The sequence below is a fragment of the Engystomops pustulosus genome, chromosome 4 (genome assembly GCF_040894005.1).
Source record: "Engystomops pustulosus chromosome 4, aEngPut4.maternal, whole genome shotgun sequence".
Lineage (NCBI taxonomy): Eukaryota > Metazoa > Chordata > Amphibia > Anura > Leptodactylidae > Engystomops > Engystomops pustulosus.
The window spans coordinates 162137844-162155327 of NC_092414.1; the positions used below are offsets into that span (position 1 = coordinate 162137844).

The 17484-nt window shown below is 40.4% G+C and overlaps 1 protein-coding gene across 1 annotated transcript in view; it reads right to left on the reverse strand.

Moving 5' to 3' along the window:
• Positions 1–1563: 1563 nt before the first annotated feature.
• IL16 (interleukin 16) overlaps positions 1564–17484 on the reverse strand; it is a 66622-nt gene continuing 50701 nt past the window's right edge. Inside the window, exons 15-20 of the mRNA XM_072148356.1 lie at positions 16385–17414; positions 14200–14389; positions 12068–12169; positions 9552–9792; positions 9057–9188; positions 1564–6177 (exon numbers count right to left, since the gene is read on the reverse strand). Of these exons, the coding sequence (XP_072004457.1) occupies positions 5999–6177; positions 9057–9188; positions 9552–9792; positions 12068–12169; positions 14200–14389; positions 16385–17414 (1874 nt within the window). The 3' untranslated portion in view covers positions 1564–5998. The remainder of the gene's footprint in view (positions 6178–9056; positions 9189–9551; positions 9793–12067; positions 12170–14199; positions 14390–16384; positions 17415–17484) is intronic.

Consider the following 17484-nt stretch of genomic DNA (forward strand, 5'->3'; position numbering starts at 1 on the left):
GTATATATACTCGAGTATAAGCCAAGTTTTTCAGCACAATTTTTGTGCTGAAAATTCCCCACTTGGCTTATACTCAGGTATATAAAAAAATAAACTCAATACTCGCGATTCCGACAGCCCAGGCAGCTCCGCTTCTATCTTCATGTCCGCGACAGCTCCGGCTGCAGTGCCTCTTCTCCTTCAGGCCGGCGCTAGGACTGCGAAGTCTCCGTATGCGTGGCCCGGCCGGCACACAACTGTGACGTCAGCAACTGTGAGGTCACAGTTATGTGCCGACCGGGCCGTGCGTACGGAGATGTCGCGGTCCTAGCCCCGGCCTGAAGGAGAAGAGGTGATGCAGCCGGAGCCGCCGCGGACCTGCAGACATGACATGAAGATGGAAGCGGAGCTGCCCGGGCCGTTGGAATGGTGAGTACTGAGTTTATTATTTTTAAGGGCTGGCAGGCTGTATACAGCGGGGTCTGTCAGGCTGTATACAACATGGGGCTGTCAGGCTGTATACAACTGGGGGCTGGCAGGCTGTATACAGCGGGGTCTGTCAGGCTGTATACAACATGGGGCTGTCAGGCTGTATACAACATGGGGCTGTCAGGCTGTATACAACTGGGGGCTGGCAGGCTGTATACAACTGGGGGCTGGCAGGCTGTATACAACTGGGGGCTGGCAGGCTGTATACAACTGGGGGCTGGCAGGCTGTATACAACTGGGGGCTGGCAGGCTGTATACAACTGGGGGCTAGCAGGCTGTATACAACTGGGGCTAGCAGGCTGTATACAACTGGGGGCTGGCAGGCTGTATACAACTGGGGGCTGGCAGGCTGTATACAACTGGGGGCTGGCAGGCTGTATACAACTGGGGGCTGGCAGGCTGTATACAACTGGGCGCTGGCAGGCTGTATACAACTGGGCGCTGGCAGGCTGTATACAACTGGGCGCTGGCAGGCTGTATACAACTGGGGGCTGGCAGGCTATATACTGGGGAGGTTGTGACCAATGCATTTCCCACCCTCGGCTTATACTCGAGCAATGGGTTTTTCCATTTTTTGTGTTAAAATTAGGGGTCTCGGCTTATACTCAAGTATATACGGTATCTCTGTTTTAACCAATAAGATATTCTCTACATGTTTGTCGATGTCAAGAAAATAGTATAAGAGGAGAAGGCTGTTTGCATGTTAACATAGATGAATGGAAGTATAATCTGGGTATGATTACATTCATCTATATAGGCAAGCCAGAGCTATCACCATTGTTATTAACACCATTGTCTATGTCTGGGAGTCTCTGGGCCTGAAATCTAATAAAGTAAGCTTTGTCTCTGGAAAAAGAACCAAGTTTGTCTGTCCTGGATTATTACCTGGTTGAGTGGTATAAAGTGGACTGGTCGATGATTCATCGTCATCATCATCAATCCATACATCTTATCACAACAACTTGCTCAGTAGGAGTTGTTTGTCAACACTAATATTGTTCTAAAATGTTACGAATTTGCAACATAATCTGTAACTCATTTTGGCCTCATGCACAAGACCATTTCTGGTGGCTGTGATCTCACCGGTGCTATTAACTTAAATTATACATAATGACGGTGTGATGAGCACATTGTGCGTCACTGCACCATAAATGACCCCGGCCTGGAGATGAAAGGGACAAGGAGCACTCACCCTTTACATTACTAACGGCCCGCAAACTTCCTCCCGGTTTGTGGACCATTTTAAGCACACATTGGAATGCACGTAGCCTATTTCCACACTTTATCCCCATCAGAACCATTTCAAGGGCTTTATTGTAAACTATTATTGAATAATCATCAGAACCGATTCCTTTTTTACTACTATTTTTATTCTTTACAATTTGTTCCAATTTAACCCTTTTAGTCAACATTACATAATCATACTTATTTACAGAGAAATCATATACTCACAAAATTCATTTACAAAAACTGCATATTGCATAGATTTTAGAGCAGACTTCATACAGATTCTCCTGGGTAGAAGCCTTAAGCCTGCTATTTCCTAAATGTCCTCATATTAAAGCTTTGGTTGTATAGTAATAAGTAATATTAGTTTTCTGATTATCTGAGATAGCAGTAGACCAAATGAAATGTAAGAAAATGCTAAATATATGAAAGGGTTATCATTACAATACAAACACCACCCCATTAAGCTGCTATGGGGTCTTGTGCAGAACTACCTCTGCAACAAAATCAAGCACCCAATTCTCCTTCCAGAACTGAACTGAGTCTCAATGAGAAGGGCAGGGGGATGTTATATGCTCGCAGTAGAATGGTCACAGGGAAAGTGCAGAGAGAGGTCACCTGCACGTACAAGGGGGATGGGGGGAGGGGATATTGTGAAAACTATTCCATGCAAATAATGAATTTGATGCAAGCAGGGTCCACGTCAAAGTGACTTTGCACTTTCCTATGTTCATTTGGTCAATGGAAAGTCGCAAATCAGCATTTGTACCAATATAACAACACACAGACAAAAAAAAACAATGATAAATTACCCCCAGTATTCGCTCTGTAGTCTTCTTGGCTCACTTTATTTCATTCATATCGGCTTGCAAATAAGTGCGTTATTATGGAAGCCTGTACTTTATGCTTTCAATAAACACTATGGGGGTATTTATCGTTAGCTTTTTCTTTGGTACAGTTTTTGAGCTCTGCTTCCCGTAAGATTTACTAAAGTTGCTTTGGCCCTCAAATAAATGTTTTTATGCTCTGCGATTTTTTTTCTCAAAAAGTTCCAAAACAAACAAAATGACCTAGCATGTACGGCAGTGGGGGACCGGAGTTACTTCCTGAATCTGAACGCTACATCTGAATCTTGCTCTACATGGTGTTGTACTAGCAGTGGTTCTATGTTTATGCCAGAATAGTGAAGCGGCGGCAACTTTTTTGAGTCTTTTTAAGCCAAAAAACCCTGCAAAACCAATGATAATAACCCCCAATGACTAGCCTAGACTCAACACAACCAGCACAGGGCTACACTCTATCTATGCACTCTATGCTCTATGTAATATGTTTAATAGAGTAAGTTACTCGGCTATCTTCCATTAGAGTTACTCGACTACCCGTTGTATTAAAAAGAAGTGCAGATCCTAGCCCTAGAATTGTATCTTAAACTTTAGTTGATGAGATAAGTAAAAAATAGATGCCATTAGGATAGATGCCAAAAACATCAATTTTTCACTGTTGAACATTGTCATGTGAGCAGATTCTATGAAAGATGAATGTCCGCTACTCACAGCTAATTTGCATCAATAAATCCTTTTTTTTAATCCGTTTGTTTTCAACAGACAAGTTGCATTCATCCGGCATCCATTTTCCCTTGTAAAATGAATAAACATGTTGTTATATGCACAAGTCGGTGAAAAAGGTTGAGACTTGGACATACTTAAACAGACGTGGGTGTTGACTAATTAAAAGGTATTACTGTGTGCTATCCAATATTTATTTATTTGAAAACACATTCGGGAGGTCAATAAACCCAAAATCTTTGCAGCATTGCTCCAAACATAATGATGATCTCAATAAGGCCTTCTGATTTTTCTTATATTACCATATAAATAATAGAAGCCCTGAAATAGTCACAAATGCCAGCAATCTGCCAGCACTTGCGATTATTTTCCCCTTTACACCAAGGGGTACCTACTGAAATATCGGGCTTCCCATGGGGGGCTGCGACATTATCATACTCCGGTGCACGTTAAATAACCCCCTATGTGTATTTATGTGCTTGTCACTGGTGTGATATCCTCAATATTAGAAGCAATTAAATAATCTTTCTATGAGTTTACACAAAGCATAAACTCCTCCAACCCATAAACTGCAGTAGGATACTCCGAGGCTCCATCTACGGTCATATAATATACATTTACATAAAATTCTTACCCTTCCCAACATTTTATGGTACCATTACGTGAGTAATTAGAGTATTTATACAGATCACTGGATTGTGACAGCTGGTAATGAATATGGCTTTACTCATGTTCTAGCTTTCTTATTTTTTACAATATTTTTTATGGCACTGAAGTAAAAACACTGAGCCCTGTGTATCTGCCGCACTATTCTCCACATGCAGGGATGGACTTTATTTCAGGGACAAGAGACATGTCCGGTGATGGTCATAGGTACATTATAGTGGTTTCAATGGAAGATGATGTTAATTTCTCCATGAATATGTAAGATTATACCAGTTTCTTATCCTAGCGCATGAATTTTGTGTGGGTTTTTCAAGGTAGAGCCTACTAGCTTTGGAAATGTATATGTTGTAGTCTCCACACTTAAAGCTTATGCGTACAGATCTGCTTTGTTTTAGCTATGCGAAATATAATTAAAGTGAATTAAGCTGCATATTATTGCTTTACCAAACTTACTGGCATTTTTCTAGAGCAAAGAATAGGCTTATCATAGTGACAATAAAAGTATACCTGTTGACATATTCCATTCCACATGAAAACCAGTCCCACATATTAAGACATATTAGATAATACGCTCTAAGTCAGTGATTTTCAACCTTTTTTGAGCCGCGGCACACTTTTTATACTTAGCAAATCCTGGGGCACACCACCAACCAAAATGACACTAAAACAGTCATATTATACATATAGTTAATAATACAGATTCTAAATTTATTTTACTCACTCAGTGTGAAACCTGGGCCTGTTTCGATAAACACAAAAGGGATATCCTGGCAGGAATGGTGGAAAGACACACAAAGCTCTTCCTCAACAGTTCTCAGTTTCTCCCTGTTTTTAGTATATGGTGCTGATTATTATGTGGCTCATATACTGCAAAATAAAGGGGTACAATGAGAAGTACTATGGCCATGAGGCCAGAGTACAAGTGCCGGCTCATATACTCAGCATATGAGCTGGTACTTGTAGTACTCCAGCCTCATGACTATAGTATTTCTCATTTGACATTTCTCATTGTTATATGCAGTATACTACTGGAGTACTAAAAGTACCAGCTCATATGCTGAGTATTCTGCCAACAGTTCATATACTCAGGCAAAAGCTCATATACTCAGCATTATTGGTGGGCATTACCTTGGCGGTGGGCAAATGCGAGAGTCTCTCCACTCTCAGGATGATGCTCCGGCCTCGGTGACGTCATTTTGACGCACAAGGTTCAAAGCTTGTGCATGTGTTATTGTACACGTCTCCTACATTGTAAGAAGCTGTGACTGTGCATCTCTGCACATTGCCGGGAAACAAAACACAGGGGACACCATGGTTTGGGGAAATTTCCCCGCGGCACACCCGACCATGTGTCGCGGCACACTAGTGTGCCACGGCACACAGGTTGAAAATCACTGCTCTAAGGTATAGCATTTACAGATACAGTACCATAGCAGGAGCTATATTTTCCCAAAAATACAATATCAGTGCAAATATTTGTGCATTTCTCAACAGGACATCTACCACCAGGATGAAGGCTTGTAAACCAAGCACACTGACAGTGGTGTGTGCCCCCTCTGCTACCATCTGCTCTTCTTTTAGCTTCGTATGCCTTGGTTTCTAAGAAATGGCTTTTAAAATTATGCACATGATCCTAAGGGACTCCATTAACACCAACGGAGAGCGTAGCTCAGGATTATTTGCATGATTTTTAAAGCCTATTTTTCAGAAAGAAGTTTAAAGAAGAGCAGATCCTGCCAGATGGGGCACACAGTATGTCAGTGTGCTTGGTACAATCCTTCTTCCTGGTGGTAGATGCCCTTTAATATCCTGTGTATGAACTCCATTAATAGGGGAGATTTAGGAACAGAGCAACTTTGTCATTCAATATCTTTAATTTCTATGTTGAAATATGTTTGGTTACTTTACTATCATATCACTACTAGGACTCATTCAGAACTAACTATTACTCTGCCCAGTCCTCCTTGTATTTCTGTCATGTCATTAGTCTGCCATTGCCTAAACTTCTTAAGGAGAATATACACATATGTGCTATAGGCAATTACTTCATTCCTTCATTGTACAAGTATCAGTTATTGATTGCCCGTAGAGCCCATGGTGCTGGATCGCCTGATAACAGCCACTACTGGCCCATTGGGCAGAGTTTTAATGGCAGTCCAAGCTTCAAACCGAGTGAGACCTTGCAGGTTTATGTTTCCCAACTGCAATAATTCATCCCCTGGCTGGACAGCATCATTCTTCTCTGACACACCTGGAAAACAAACACCCAAGGAACTTAATGTCAAGGTCCATGTTACTCTTTCATTTGCACTGGTAGACAGTGTGATATCAGTAAGTGCTTATGCTGTGTTTCAGTACTAAATACATGACGCTGCATTATTCAAGCCCGAGAAAAGGCAGCAATCTGCAATTTTACAGACATGTAACAGGAATATGAATGCAGATAGATGAAATCAAACTAGGACAGTTGGAGACAAGACTCCCTCAACCCTAAACAGGATAAGAGTGCTCAATTAGTGCAGAACTCATTCATCTCTAATTCATCTGCCATATTCAAACATTTCTTCAAGTGGATGTTCTTAAAATAAATGTTCCTGTGTGAAGTTGATTTACCATAAATGTAGCCATGTTGTCTCTTAGAAACAAGATTGTTGCCCTTGGATACGACCTCCTCTGCTGGAGTGATCGCACAAATAAACAATTTATTTTTGCAACTGCTGAGTGGTCATATCCAAGGACAACTATCTTGTTTCTAAATGAGCCATATGCTCATTTATGGGAAATAATCTTCACACATTAATATTTTTTTAATTACAGATAAATTAAATCAAATGGGAATGTCCCTTTAAGCGCTGTACATTCAGTATCATAGAGACTGCTTTCTTTCTATCCCCTTTGTAACTGGACGGCATGTGTACGTTTCCTTTTTTTTTTACATGTTGTACAGTTTTGTCCTAACATAAGATTCATCTAGGGTGGTGTAATGGGGATATTAGACTCAGGAACAACAGTCTAGACAGTGAGCCATAAAACTTCATCCCCAACCTCCTTCCTGCCTTAGTGTATCCTTGGGGATATGGGACAACCACAAAGACATTCCCTCCCTGTGCCAAAGTGTAAAAAGACAAATATCACAAAGAGGAAGCTGAAAATCTGAGTGACAAGAGAGATAGCTAATCAGGCACAACATGCAAAGAACAGGTAGGTACGGGAGGCAAAAATGGGAAAACCAGAAATACAGAAATAAGACAGCGTCTTATATTAATTTTTGCTCCTAAAGAGGCGCTAGGTCTTATTTTCAGCGGATGTCTTAAATTTCCATGAAAAAGAATTCAAATTTATTGTTGAACAAAAAATCAATAATGGCAAGTGTAGTACTTTCAGAACTGCAGAACTTTGCTGGCAACCAACACTATGGGGCTTATTTACTAAGGGTCGCGGATCGCACTTTCGTCGGACTGTTCGTCATTCTCGGGATTTGTGCAGCTTTGACAGGTATTTAACAGGTGTCTACGCTGGATTGTGTCGCACACGATTGGATTGTGGTGCAGCTGCACTGGCTTTCATGCAACAGAAATCGAGGGGCGGGCCGTTGGAAGATTCAACTGATTCGGACTGAGCGCGGGATTTAACTTTAAAATTGTGTCGCAAGACAAGGCACTAACATGCACTAGGAAGAAGAAGGTGAACACCAATGGACCTGAGCGGGGAAGTGACACATGCAGGATATCGGGCGCGCGATCTTAGTGAATGGCTGCAGAGTGCATGAGCGTCCGGACAATGCACTTTAGGTGAACTCACTGGTAAGTATATCTACCTCTGTATTTCACTTATAAGTGTACAGCTGCCCTCTAGTGGTTGATATTGTAAAGTCATGCAAAACATCAGTATTTTCTTTAAATAAAGCAGCTACTTGCGAGTAAAACCTTGAATGTTTGCAGCTCGATATTTGTTTTTACTATATGTTTTTTCAATTAACTATATAAATGTGCAAGAAACATAAAATACATTCAGCAATGGCTAAAAATTTAACATTGCATTATATTATATTAAATGCAATCAGGGTCGGCTCCAGGTTTCAGTAGGCCCCTGGGCAACAGAGCTTCAGTGCAGGGCTGGGACGAGGGGTAGGCGAGGGTAGGCGAATGCCAAGGGGCGCTTTACTCACCTCCCATCCTGGTTGCTGTGTGTAGCCAGTGCCCTCAGGCTGACCCAGGCGCTTGGCTGCCAACGTTATTGTTTAGGCGCTGGGTCATAGAGTGAGAGGATACCGGTGATGTGGGACAGATCATGTGGTTTCAGGTAGCGCAGGTAGGTAAGTATTATTACATTATTTTTGCAGAGGCTGGCTATATACATTTCAGGGGAGGCAGGCTGGCTGTATACACTACAGGGGGGGATATTGATATTATTATATGCTGTTTATTCATTACTGGTAAATATTTATACAGTCACAGTCATTTGTATTTCTGTGTTTGGTATATTCATTGCTGGAATATATTTATGTGTTTGCTACATTTTTGGCAGGGTTATATTTTTGATATAAGCATCTCAGGTATTTTCACTGGAGGGCCATATTTTTTCTATTTTATTCTATAGTAGACCTTATTAGATGTTTCCATAGCAATTGGACACTTAGGGGGGGGGGATTTCATTTTTCCCGTTAGGATCGGCCCAAATTCAGCCACGTTTTTGTGGCAGCATTAAAAATTCAGAAACTAAAACCTCCTGTTCCCTAAAATATTTCCTAGTGTATCATACCAATCAACCCGTTCTTAGGTATTTTATATTAAGCCCCCCTTACGCCCTATGGATTCATTAGATACAACCCCCCTAACCCCCATGGGTTCCTTATGTACAACCCCCCCCCCAGCAGCTTTGGGCCTGTGTGAAATTCATATACTGTACATTTGAACTGCTTTCAGTTTTGATTCACACAACTTTCAACTGGGGAACAATTTAAAAGCTTTCCATTTAAGGAAGAGGGTGATGTTGCCAAACTGAGAATGTTGACACTGCAATCTTTCACAAGACTTTAGGTTAAACTTAGTGTCTGCACTTTCCCTTCCTTATACCACATACTGTATGTTAGTTATGAAGCATTCACAAAAATAATTTAAAAAAATGTACCTTTGAAAATCCTATTAATGACAATGGGCTTGTCTCCATTAACAGAACCTTTTCCTCCATCTAAACTGAATCCTAGTCCAGACAAATGCTTCTCCAGGGTGACGGTCATCGTAGATTCTGCACTTTCCACACCTGTGAGAAATGAAGGGAGGTATTAAATATTAACTGGAAAGAATGTGATGTAGAACAAGTGCACAGTAATCCTGATAGGCCTATGAAACCAAATTGTTGACAATATAAGAACCCCTTCTACAGTTACTGTATTTTGGTCCAATGCCCGGGTCACACACAAAGACAACATATTGAAGGTTTTAGCTATGGAAGGTGGATGAGATTTGTTTAATCTCATCCACAGAGCTACTGATACATATCACAGTGGTTTAGCCACCAGAGAAAGCCATAGTTAGCTTTATAGGGCACGTGTTTTATTCCTCTGTAGTAAGAGGAAAAATCCAAGCATTTAAGAGCAGCTTTCAAGGTTATCCCAATACTCACTAGAGATTGTTGAGTCATCAGAGACTCCACAGAAATCTGTTGTATCTAAGGATTGTCCTCCATCTTTTTCTTTCTTTATTACAATGACAGCTTGTCTGGGGTGGCGAGCCTGACGCAGAATTCCCAGAGCATCATTGTGGCTGACACCTTTCAGTGATTTTCCATTAATAGACAATACTTTATCTCCTTTTTGTATTGTTCCTTCTTGAGCAGTAAGTCCATCAGAGAAAACTCGGTGCACCTGAAACAGGAGGCATGGTCACTTTATGATAGGACAAAAGATAGAATACTTTAATTCTACACAAATTCCAGAACCCGACTCCTAAGTACAGAAATTCAATGTGTTTTATAAATATGAGATCTGATCTTTATAATAAGAGTACAAGAAATGATTGTAGCGACTTTCAATAAAGCCTGGGCCCACTATGCATATACATACAGGCGGTCCCCTACTTAAGGACACCCGACTTACAGACAACCCATAGTTACAGACGGACCCCTCTGCCCACTGTGACCTCTGGTGAAGCTCTCTGGATGCTTTACTATAGTCCCAGACTCCAATGATCAGCTGTAAGATGTCTGTAATGAAACTTTATTGATAATTCTTGGTCCAATTACACCAAAAATTTTGAAACTCCAATTGTCACTGGGGCAAAAGAAAAAAAATTGTCTAGAACTTCCATTATAAAATATACAGTTTCGACTTACATACAAATTCAACTTAAGAACAAACCTCCAGAACCTATCTTGTATGTAACCCGGGGACTGCCTGTATCTCCTTTGAGAGTTTCAGCTTTTCCCTGCTGCCCTCTGCATATGTACACAGCTACCTCTCTCACTGATGCAGCCCTTCCTGCAGTGTCTTATGTTAATTTTTGGCCCGAAAGAGGCAGTAGGTTTTATTTTCAGGGGATGTCTTATTTTTCTGTGAACAAAAATTTACATTTATTGTTGAACAAAAAAAATCAACAACTTCTCCAACATCCTTATAACTATCCACACTCTGAATTTCATTCTGGCTCCATTTCTATTGGAATCATTGGCCCTAATCTCTCATATTTAGCAAAAGCACTTTCCTACAATGAGCCCTTCTTGTCCTGGTAGCTGCTTGTATTGCAAGACAATGGTCAATGGATTTATCCCATGAATTCTTAACCCATGCCACAACCTCTTGCAGTATCTAAATGATCTACTAATACAGATGTAGTACAGGCGGTCCCCTACTTAAGAACACTTGACTTACAGACGACCCCTAGTTACAAACGAACCTCTGGAGGTTGGCAATTTACTGTACTTTATCCTTAGGCTACAATAAACAGCTGTAACAGTTATCACAGGTGTCTGTAATGAAGCTTTATTGTTAGTCCTGGTACTGATGACAACCCAACATTTTAAAAATCCAATTGTCACAGAGACCAAAAAATTTTTAACTGGGGTTACAATTATAAAATATACAGTTCCGACTTACATACAAATTCAACTTAAGAACAAACCTACAGACCCTATCTTGTATGTAACCCGGGGACTGTCTGTATTTTATTTGTAAATGTCCCCTGTGATTTGTAAAGTGCTACATACCATAACCGTGCTATATAAATAAATATTATCATTATTAATATTATTAATTATTATTAACATAGTGGGTCTTATTTTTAGGGGAAAGCCTTATATTTCTGAGTTTGAAAAAAAATTGTACTAGGTCTGTGGTATGTACCAAGGTATGTCTCTCTTTTCACCGTCAATCCTCACTGACAGTGACTGGGAGATGGAGGGGAGGGTCACAAGGCTCCTGCTACAGTTATTTTTATCCAGCAGACCTCCGACATGTAAACAAAGAATGACAGAGAGTCCGAAGACAGCTTAAAAGGAAGTTGCAGGAATGTTGAATCACTTTATGAACAGTCAGAGATTATCCAAAAGGCATTAAAGGCACATGGGCAACATATTTTTAAAAGAGTAGCCAACCCTTTTAATTTTTAAAATCTATTAAAACATAATAAAAGCTATATAAGAGGTTTCATTTGGAGCTCACAATGAAAGCTATTGAATTGGCGCAAATGTGTTTTTTCTACAATTTCATTGCTTAAAATTTTTTCTAGCTTCCCAGTAACCAGCATGGAATGTGAAATTACTTTATTATGAAGAACAATTTGTTAGGCAGAAAACAGGCCCTTACACAGCTATTTAAACAGAAAAATAAAAAAGTTATGGATATTTAAAAACAGAAAGGATGGGTTCCCTTGTGTTTTTTGTCACATTTAAAACACATCCAAAATGCAAGTGGGAAAAGGTTATGCCAAAATGCATATGCGTTTACATCAAAATGTATGCATTTAATTGAAAATGAATATGCATTTTGGCCTAATCGCCTCCCACTTGCATTTTGGATACATTTAAATGCATCAAAAATTCCCCGTGGGAATCCTGAGTGAAAAATGGAAAGGCAAAAAACAAAAATGGCCTGGTCCTTAGGTGGAACATCACATTTACACACACAATACAATAAAAATACATACAGTGATTTCCTTATTTTCCAGATCGATTCCACCAGCAAGACTGAAACCCAGACCAACGCCCTCCTCCTTGTGCAGAACCACCACGTGGATGTCATCAAATTGCTGTAAGCGGGAAAATATATTTGATTTACTACAAATATAAGCATAAATACTGTAAAGCCATTACTAATATAAAGTAAATGGCTCAACACAGCAGCACATCAAGACTGAAAAGGAATGTACCAACAGTTTTAACCTTGCAAAACTCCATACATGGTGTTAGTAACAGCAGGACTGTTATTACTTTATACAACGGTGGATTGACATGAACGTTTGAAAACGGTCATATGCAACCAATACTGTGGGCAATACATCCAGCCATTTGAAAAATAGAGCAGGCTTTATTTTGCCCTATAAGAATGGGCATGCCACACTTCTCCCTATGGAGAGAAGTGTGGGGTGAGCAGCTCTCACGCCTCCTCCCTCCAGCGCCCTCGTCAGTGTGAAAGTGGCCTTAGGGCACATTCACATGGACGTATTCCCAGACACGCTGGAGAGGAGGAGAGGTGAGCAAAATAATGCTGCACAGCCTTCCTTAGCTCTATCTTATTTGCAGCCACGGCACAGTATGGTGAGCACACGTTGTGCTCACCGTACCGAGCCCGGGTGCCATAGCCATCTATGAGGGACATACATCTTGTCCATGTGAGTGCGTTCCTAAGTTTGAATCTTCATCAAGTGCACAGGTGGCATTTTCTTACACTGAACTCTCTCTGCAATGAACTGCTGCACAGCCTCCTGCTCTACTCTTAGTAGTTAGCCAGTAGTCTGTTTCAGCTTTCATTCGGAGGATAAGGGCTGTGGCGCAGGGCAGTATAAAGTGCTCAGAGCACTAGGAGTAGCTACAATTCTGAAATATAAATCCAGTTACAGTTCCATTGCTACTACCAACACATACAAAGGTGTAGTTCCACATCTCCATAGACATGGAGACGGTGACATCCTTTTTGGAGGAATACTTCAAATGGAGAAAAAACTCTGATGTGAAGGTCACCTCGCAGTTTTGAATGGTCACAAATGCTGTATAAAAGCAATTAATCTTTGCTGTAATTGTACAAGTATATGTACAAATGTAAATGTACAAAGGGCCCAACACTGGTGGTTATCTATGCTAGGTAGTAGGCCAAAAGTTACCGTTTGTGCCAACATAATTCATAAGGATTTTACAATTTTAATGTAATCACCATTTGGGTTTACAGTCTAATTTCTTCTGTCCTCCAGGGAAAGTGCTGTGTACAGTGGTCCTATTTTTATAATTTTAACTTCTTTTAAAATATCTACTATATACCTTACACATTGTACAATGTATCTTTTTTATTTGGCATTGATATGTTTGCTGTTTCCTCTCTATTTTGAGACACCCCTTTAGACCAACCTACTTCTTATTTAAAGGGTATTCCGATTATAAATGGATTCAAAGCGATACGTGTGACCGCACCCTCAGGGTTCTTTCACATTGGCGTTGTTTTTCACATCCGTCATTCATTTCCACGGATGTCTCATGTTTTCAATGGGTGTTTTCACATTGGCTTATTTTTTCACTGATTCGTTGTTCGTTGAAAATATATGAAATGTCTGACTGACGTGGATCACTGAAGCCCATAGAAGTTCATGGGTCCACAAAAAAAATAAATAAAATATCAGCTTTTTTTCACTAATGAGGCTGGGAAACCATATTTTCTAAGCAATGTTAAACCTTCAGTTTCTTTTGCGGACGCAGAGATAAAACGGAATACAAATTGAGACACAACGGAGACAAAACACCATGGTTGCACAGCTGATGTGAAACTACCCTAAATTGGGGTGTCCTGTTTAGTACACCAATAAATGCCCTGCACATTGATCATATGATCAGTAGAGAAAACTTTACTGACCTCAGTGCCATCATTTTCACTGCTTGTGTGCCACTGCAAGGATGGGTCACTTTAATATAGGCTAGTTTAGGACCCTAAACCACATCTACCGTACATCACATCATGCAGGCTTGTGGTCTAGTGACCTCCAATCAGCTCACAGGTCCCTTTTATGTATATGCTTCAGTCCAAAAGAGTAATAAAAAAGATAAAAAGAATAATGTGTAAAAACTTACATACCTTCAGTGTTTTCTCGTCCAGTCCTTTCACTTCCTCTATTAGTTGTGTCAGTTCTTCCAGGGGAAGTAGTGAAATGACAGACTGGCCTGCACTCACATTTATAGAGGGCAGAGATAATGTCTGCCCGGAGATCTTCTTTTCCTTCTCCATTTCAGGCTGTCCCCCTCCATATCCCCTCAGTTCAGAAAGGCTGTGAGACAAGAAGACAAAAATTAACTAGTAGAACTGATTTTACCAGACTCTTTGCTCCTGCTTTGCCAGGTGACACCCCATGATGGCACAAGCAGGTTGTCTTAACATGTACATCATCTTAGGAAATTGCTGAGATGTATATTAGCAATTAAAGTATAGTTTCTTACATATGTTGTATCTGAGAAATACATATCTGTGAGTGCATACCTTTGTGTGTGTTAGTAGCAGCAGGACTGTGAAAAATGCATCTATATTCCAAGATTGTAGCTGTACTCTGGATCATTGGTGTGTGAGATCTCTACACTAAACACAGCAAAGCCCCTTCCCTCTACTGTAGCATGCTTCTTATAATACCACATACTAATAAGACATTGTTATACAACAGTTACTTGGTGTTAGGGGAGGGCTGTGTTGTGTTCAGTGAAGAACATGCAACAGTCCGTGAGAGAACTCCAAGTCCAGCTAGAATTAAAGAATATAAATATATTTTTCACAGTCCTGCCATTACTAACTACACACTCGCTGGTTACAAAGTTCTCCAGGGCTGCTGCCTAACACTATCTGTAAACATCAATAACACACTGGTAAAAAGTCATTACTTTGTCTTCCCTGGTAAGGTTTGATTTTTCATTGTCTACATAGTATAACATACTGTATAAGTCAGACATGCTATACACATTTATAGCTTGCACACTTGTAGGTTGGAGAACCTGGTTCCACAAATGCTCAACTGTCAATAAATCTAGTGTCCGACCATTACAGACAAGTTATCGTGCTGCAAAATGCCACTGGGAAGCCTGCATGAGAGGCAACCATTGCTGTTCTGTTAGAGTCTTTCATATCACTATCTTCTCTAAGAAGATAGAGGAGATGATGACGAAGTGAAAAGTCTAAAATTTTTGTGTTGCTTAATTTGCAGAGAGGCATTTTGGCTGGAAAAGGTTGAAACAGCTGCAAGGTAGAAGAAAAAGGTCTCCTTTGATCAGATGTAATCAGATTTAGGGTATATTCAGATGGCTGTGTGCTCGCCTGGTCTGGATCCCTGGCTAGAACAGGGCCTGGAGAAGGAAGGGGAGGGGAGAGCGCTCTTCACTCTCCTCCCTCCATAGGCACATGAGCAGCTAGCTGTCATGGTCCATGACAAAGGGCCATTGAAGTCTTTTGGGGCCATGATCTGGTCACAAATGATGCGAACAGATCAGTGTTCCAATAACAGCCATGTAAATGTAAGTGTAAGAGTAAGTGCTGTTATTACACAAGAGCTCACAATTCTACGCTCAATACTTTTCACACTGAGCTTGGTTCTTTTATTATGCACTTGGCACCGATGCTTCAATTATTTACTTCACTGGGTTCTGGTGTTGCAAATATGCACAAACTTGGTTATGAGGCTGTATTTATGGTATGATCATGGTTTTGGTACTGTATTTAACTTGGTTCTGGTGTCATAAGTGTTCTACCAGTTCTACGAGTGATCTTTAAATGTTATTATGTTAATTAAATAATTTTAGATAACAAAGAGTTGATTCAAATAGTATATCATAAATGGGTTATGGGCCAGTCATTATAAATTACCCCCAGTTTATTATCAGAACGTAATTGCATTTATTTACATAATTTTGCAGCAATCTGACATTTCTATGTTGGTGTTTTATTATAGATGAAACAACTGAGATTCTACAAAAACAAGAATAATCCTAAACCATTAATACCCTACACACTTCAAGCAGCCATAGCTGCATATAGTTACCTAGTTCATAATCCAAAAGATGAGGCAATCGCACCTCACCCAGTTGCCCAGGACCTAACTCTGCATTGATGAAGAGCAAGAAATGTGGAACCATGCCATATACAGTCCATAAATGATGCTTCATGTGGATATAGATATCATTTTTGATGCATTGAATATATATACTATCATACAAAATAAAGAGCTAGTTACGTTTCTACAAGGAATCACACAATAATTGCATTATACAAGTACTAAACTTACTTCACTGAAAATCCTGTGTCCAAGTGCTGATTTTCATTGAATGAAGCCAATGTGTTTTCTCCTCCAATAGTCGCCTCAAACTGCCATACATCACTGCCTTGTATACATGGTGACTGAGGGAAAGCCAGCAAGGATTTCATCAGAGCAGAAGACACTTGGTTGCTTATAGAATAGATTTTGCTGCAGTTCTCTGATGTCTTGCTGTTGTCGATTGATGGTGTGGAGGTCAATGGGTAACTCCTTGATCTTTGGCTTGGAGTCTTGAGGGCTAAGGGCTCAGTAAGCTCTGTGTAAGAAGAGTGGTGATGGGGTTCATTACCGGTACTGCTTGTTCTTCTTGTACTCAAGAACTTTGGTGGAGAGGTTGACTCCCTAGTTTCATTCTTGTCCATAGGAGACATTATCTGAGGTTCAGAAAAGTCTTTAATCTGACTTTCAACTGAGTTAACTGTGACTTTATTGAATGAAATGGTTACACATTCTACTTCTAGCTCCTTGTTAAGAGGATTTTCCATTTGGGCTGGATTTCGGACACTGGGTTTATCATTCCCTTTAGTTGGCGGCTGTGATGTACTAAAAGTTTCAAAAGAACTTATTCTCTGTTTGATTGAGGATGTCCTATTGGAAATCTGTGGTCTACAACTATTGCCAGTTTCCTTGGGTTTAACTACATTTGCACCATCTGATGTTCGATCTACATTCTTAGAGCCTCTTAAACTCTGACGGAACCAAGCTGGTTTGGGTGCCACTGGAGGACCTTTCTTTAGGTGCCCAACTTCATTCCTGCATGTCTGAGAAGTACAATCCCCTCCTTGAGCTTCTTGCTGCCCAGCAGCTACTGAACTATCCATTCCTGTGCTGCTTACATCCATATCCATTAGGCTATGGTCTTCCGATAATATAGGACTAAATAGATTTTTAATGCAGTCAGATATACGGACCCAAGGATCTTCTACTGGTGCCTCAAGACTGTAATCAACACGTGCCTGCCGTCTCAGCAATGGCTTGTGATGTGATATATTAGGATTGCCTATGGAACATGAGGAAAATTAATTGTCTTATCCTTAGACAGAAGAACAGTGATATAACTGTTAAAGAAG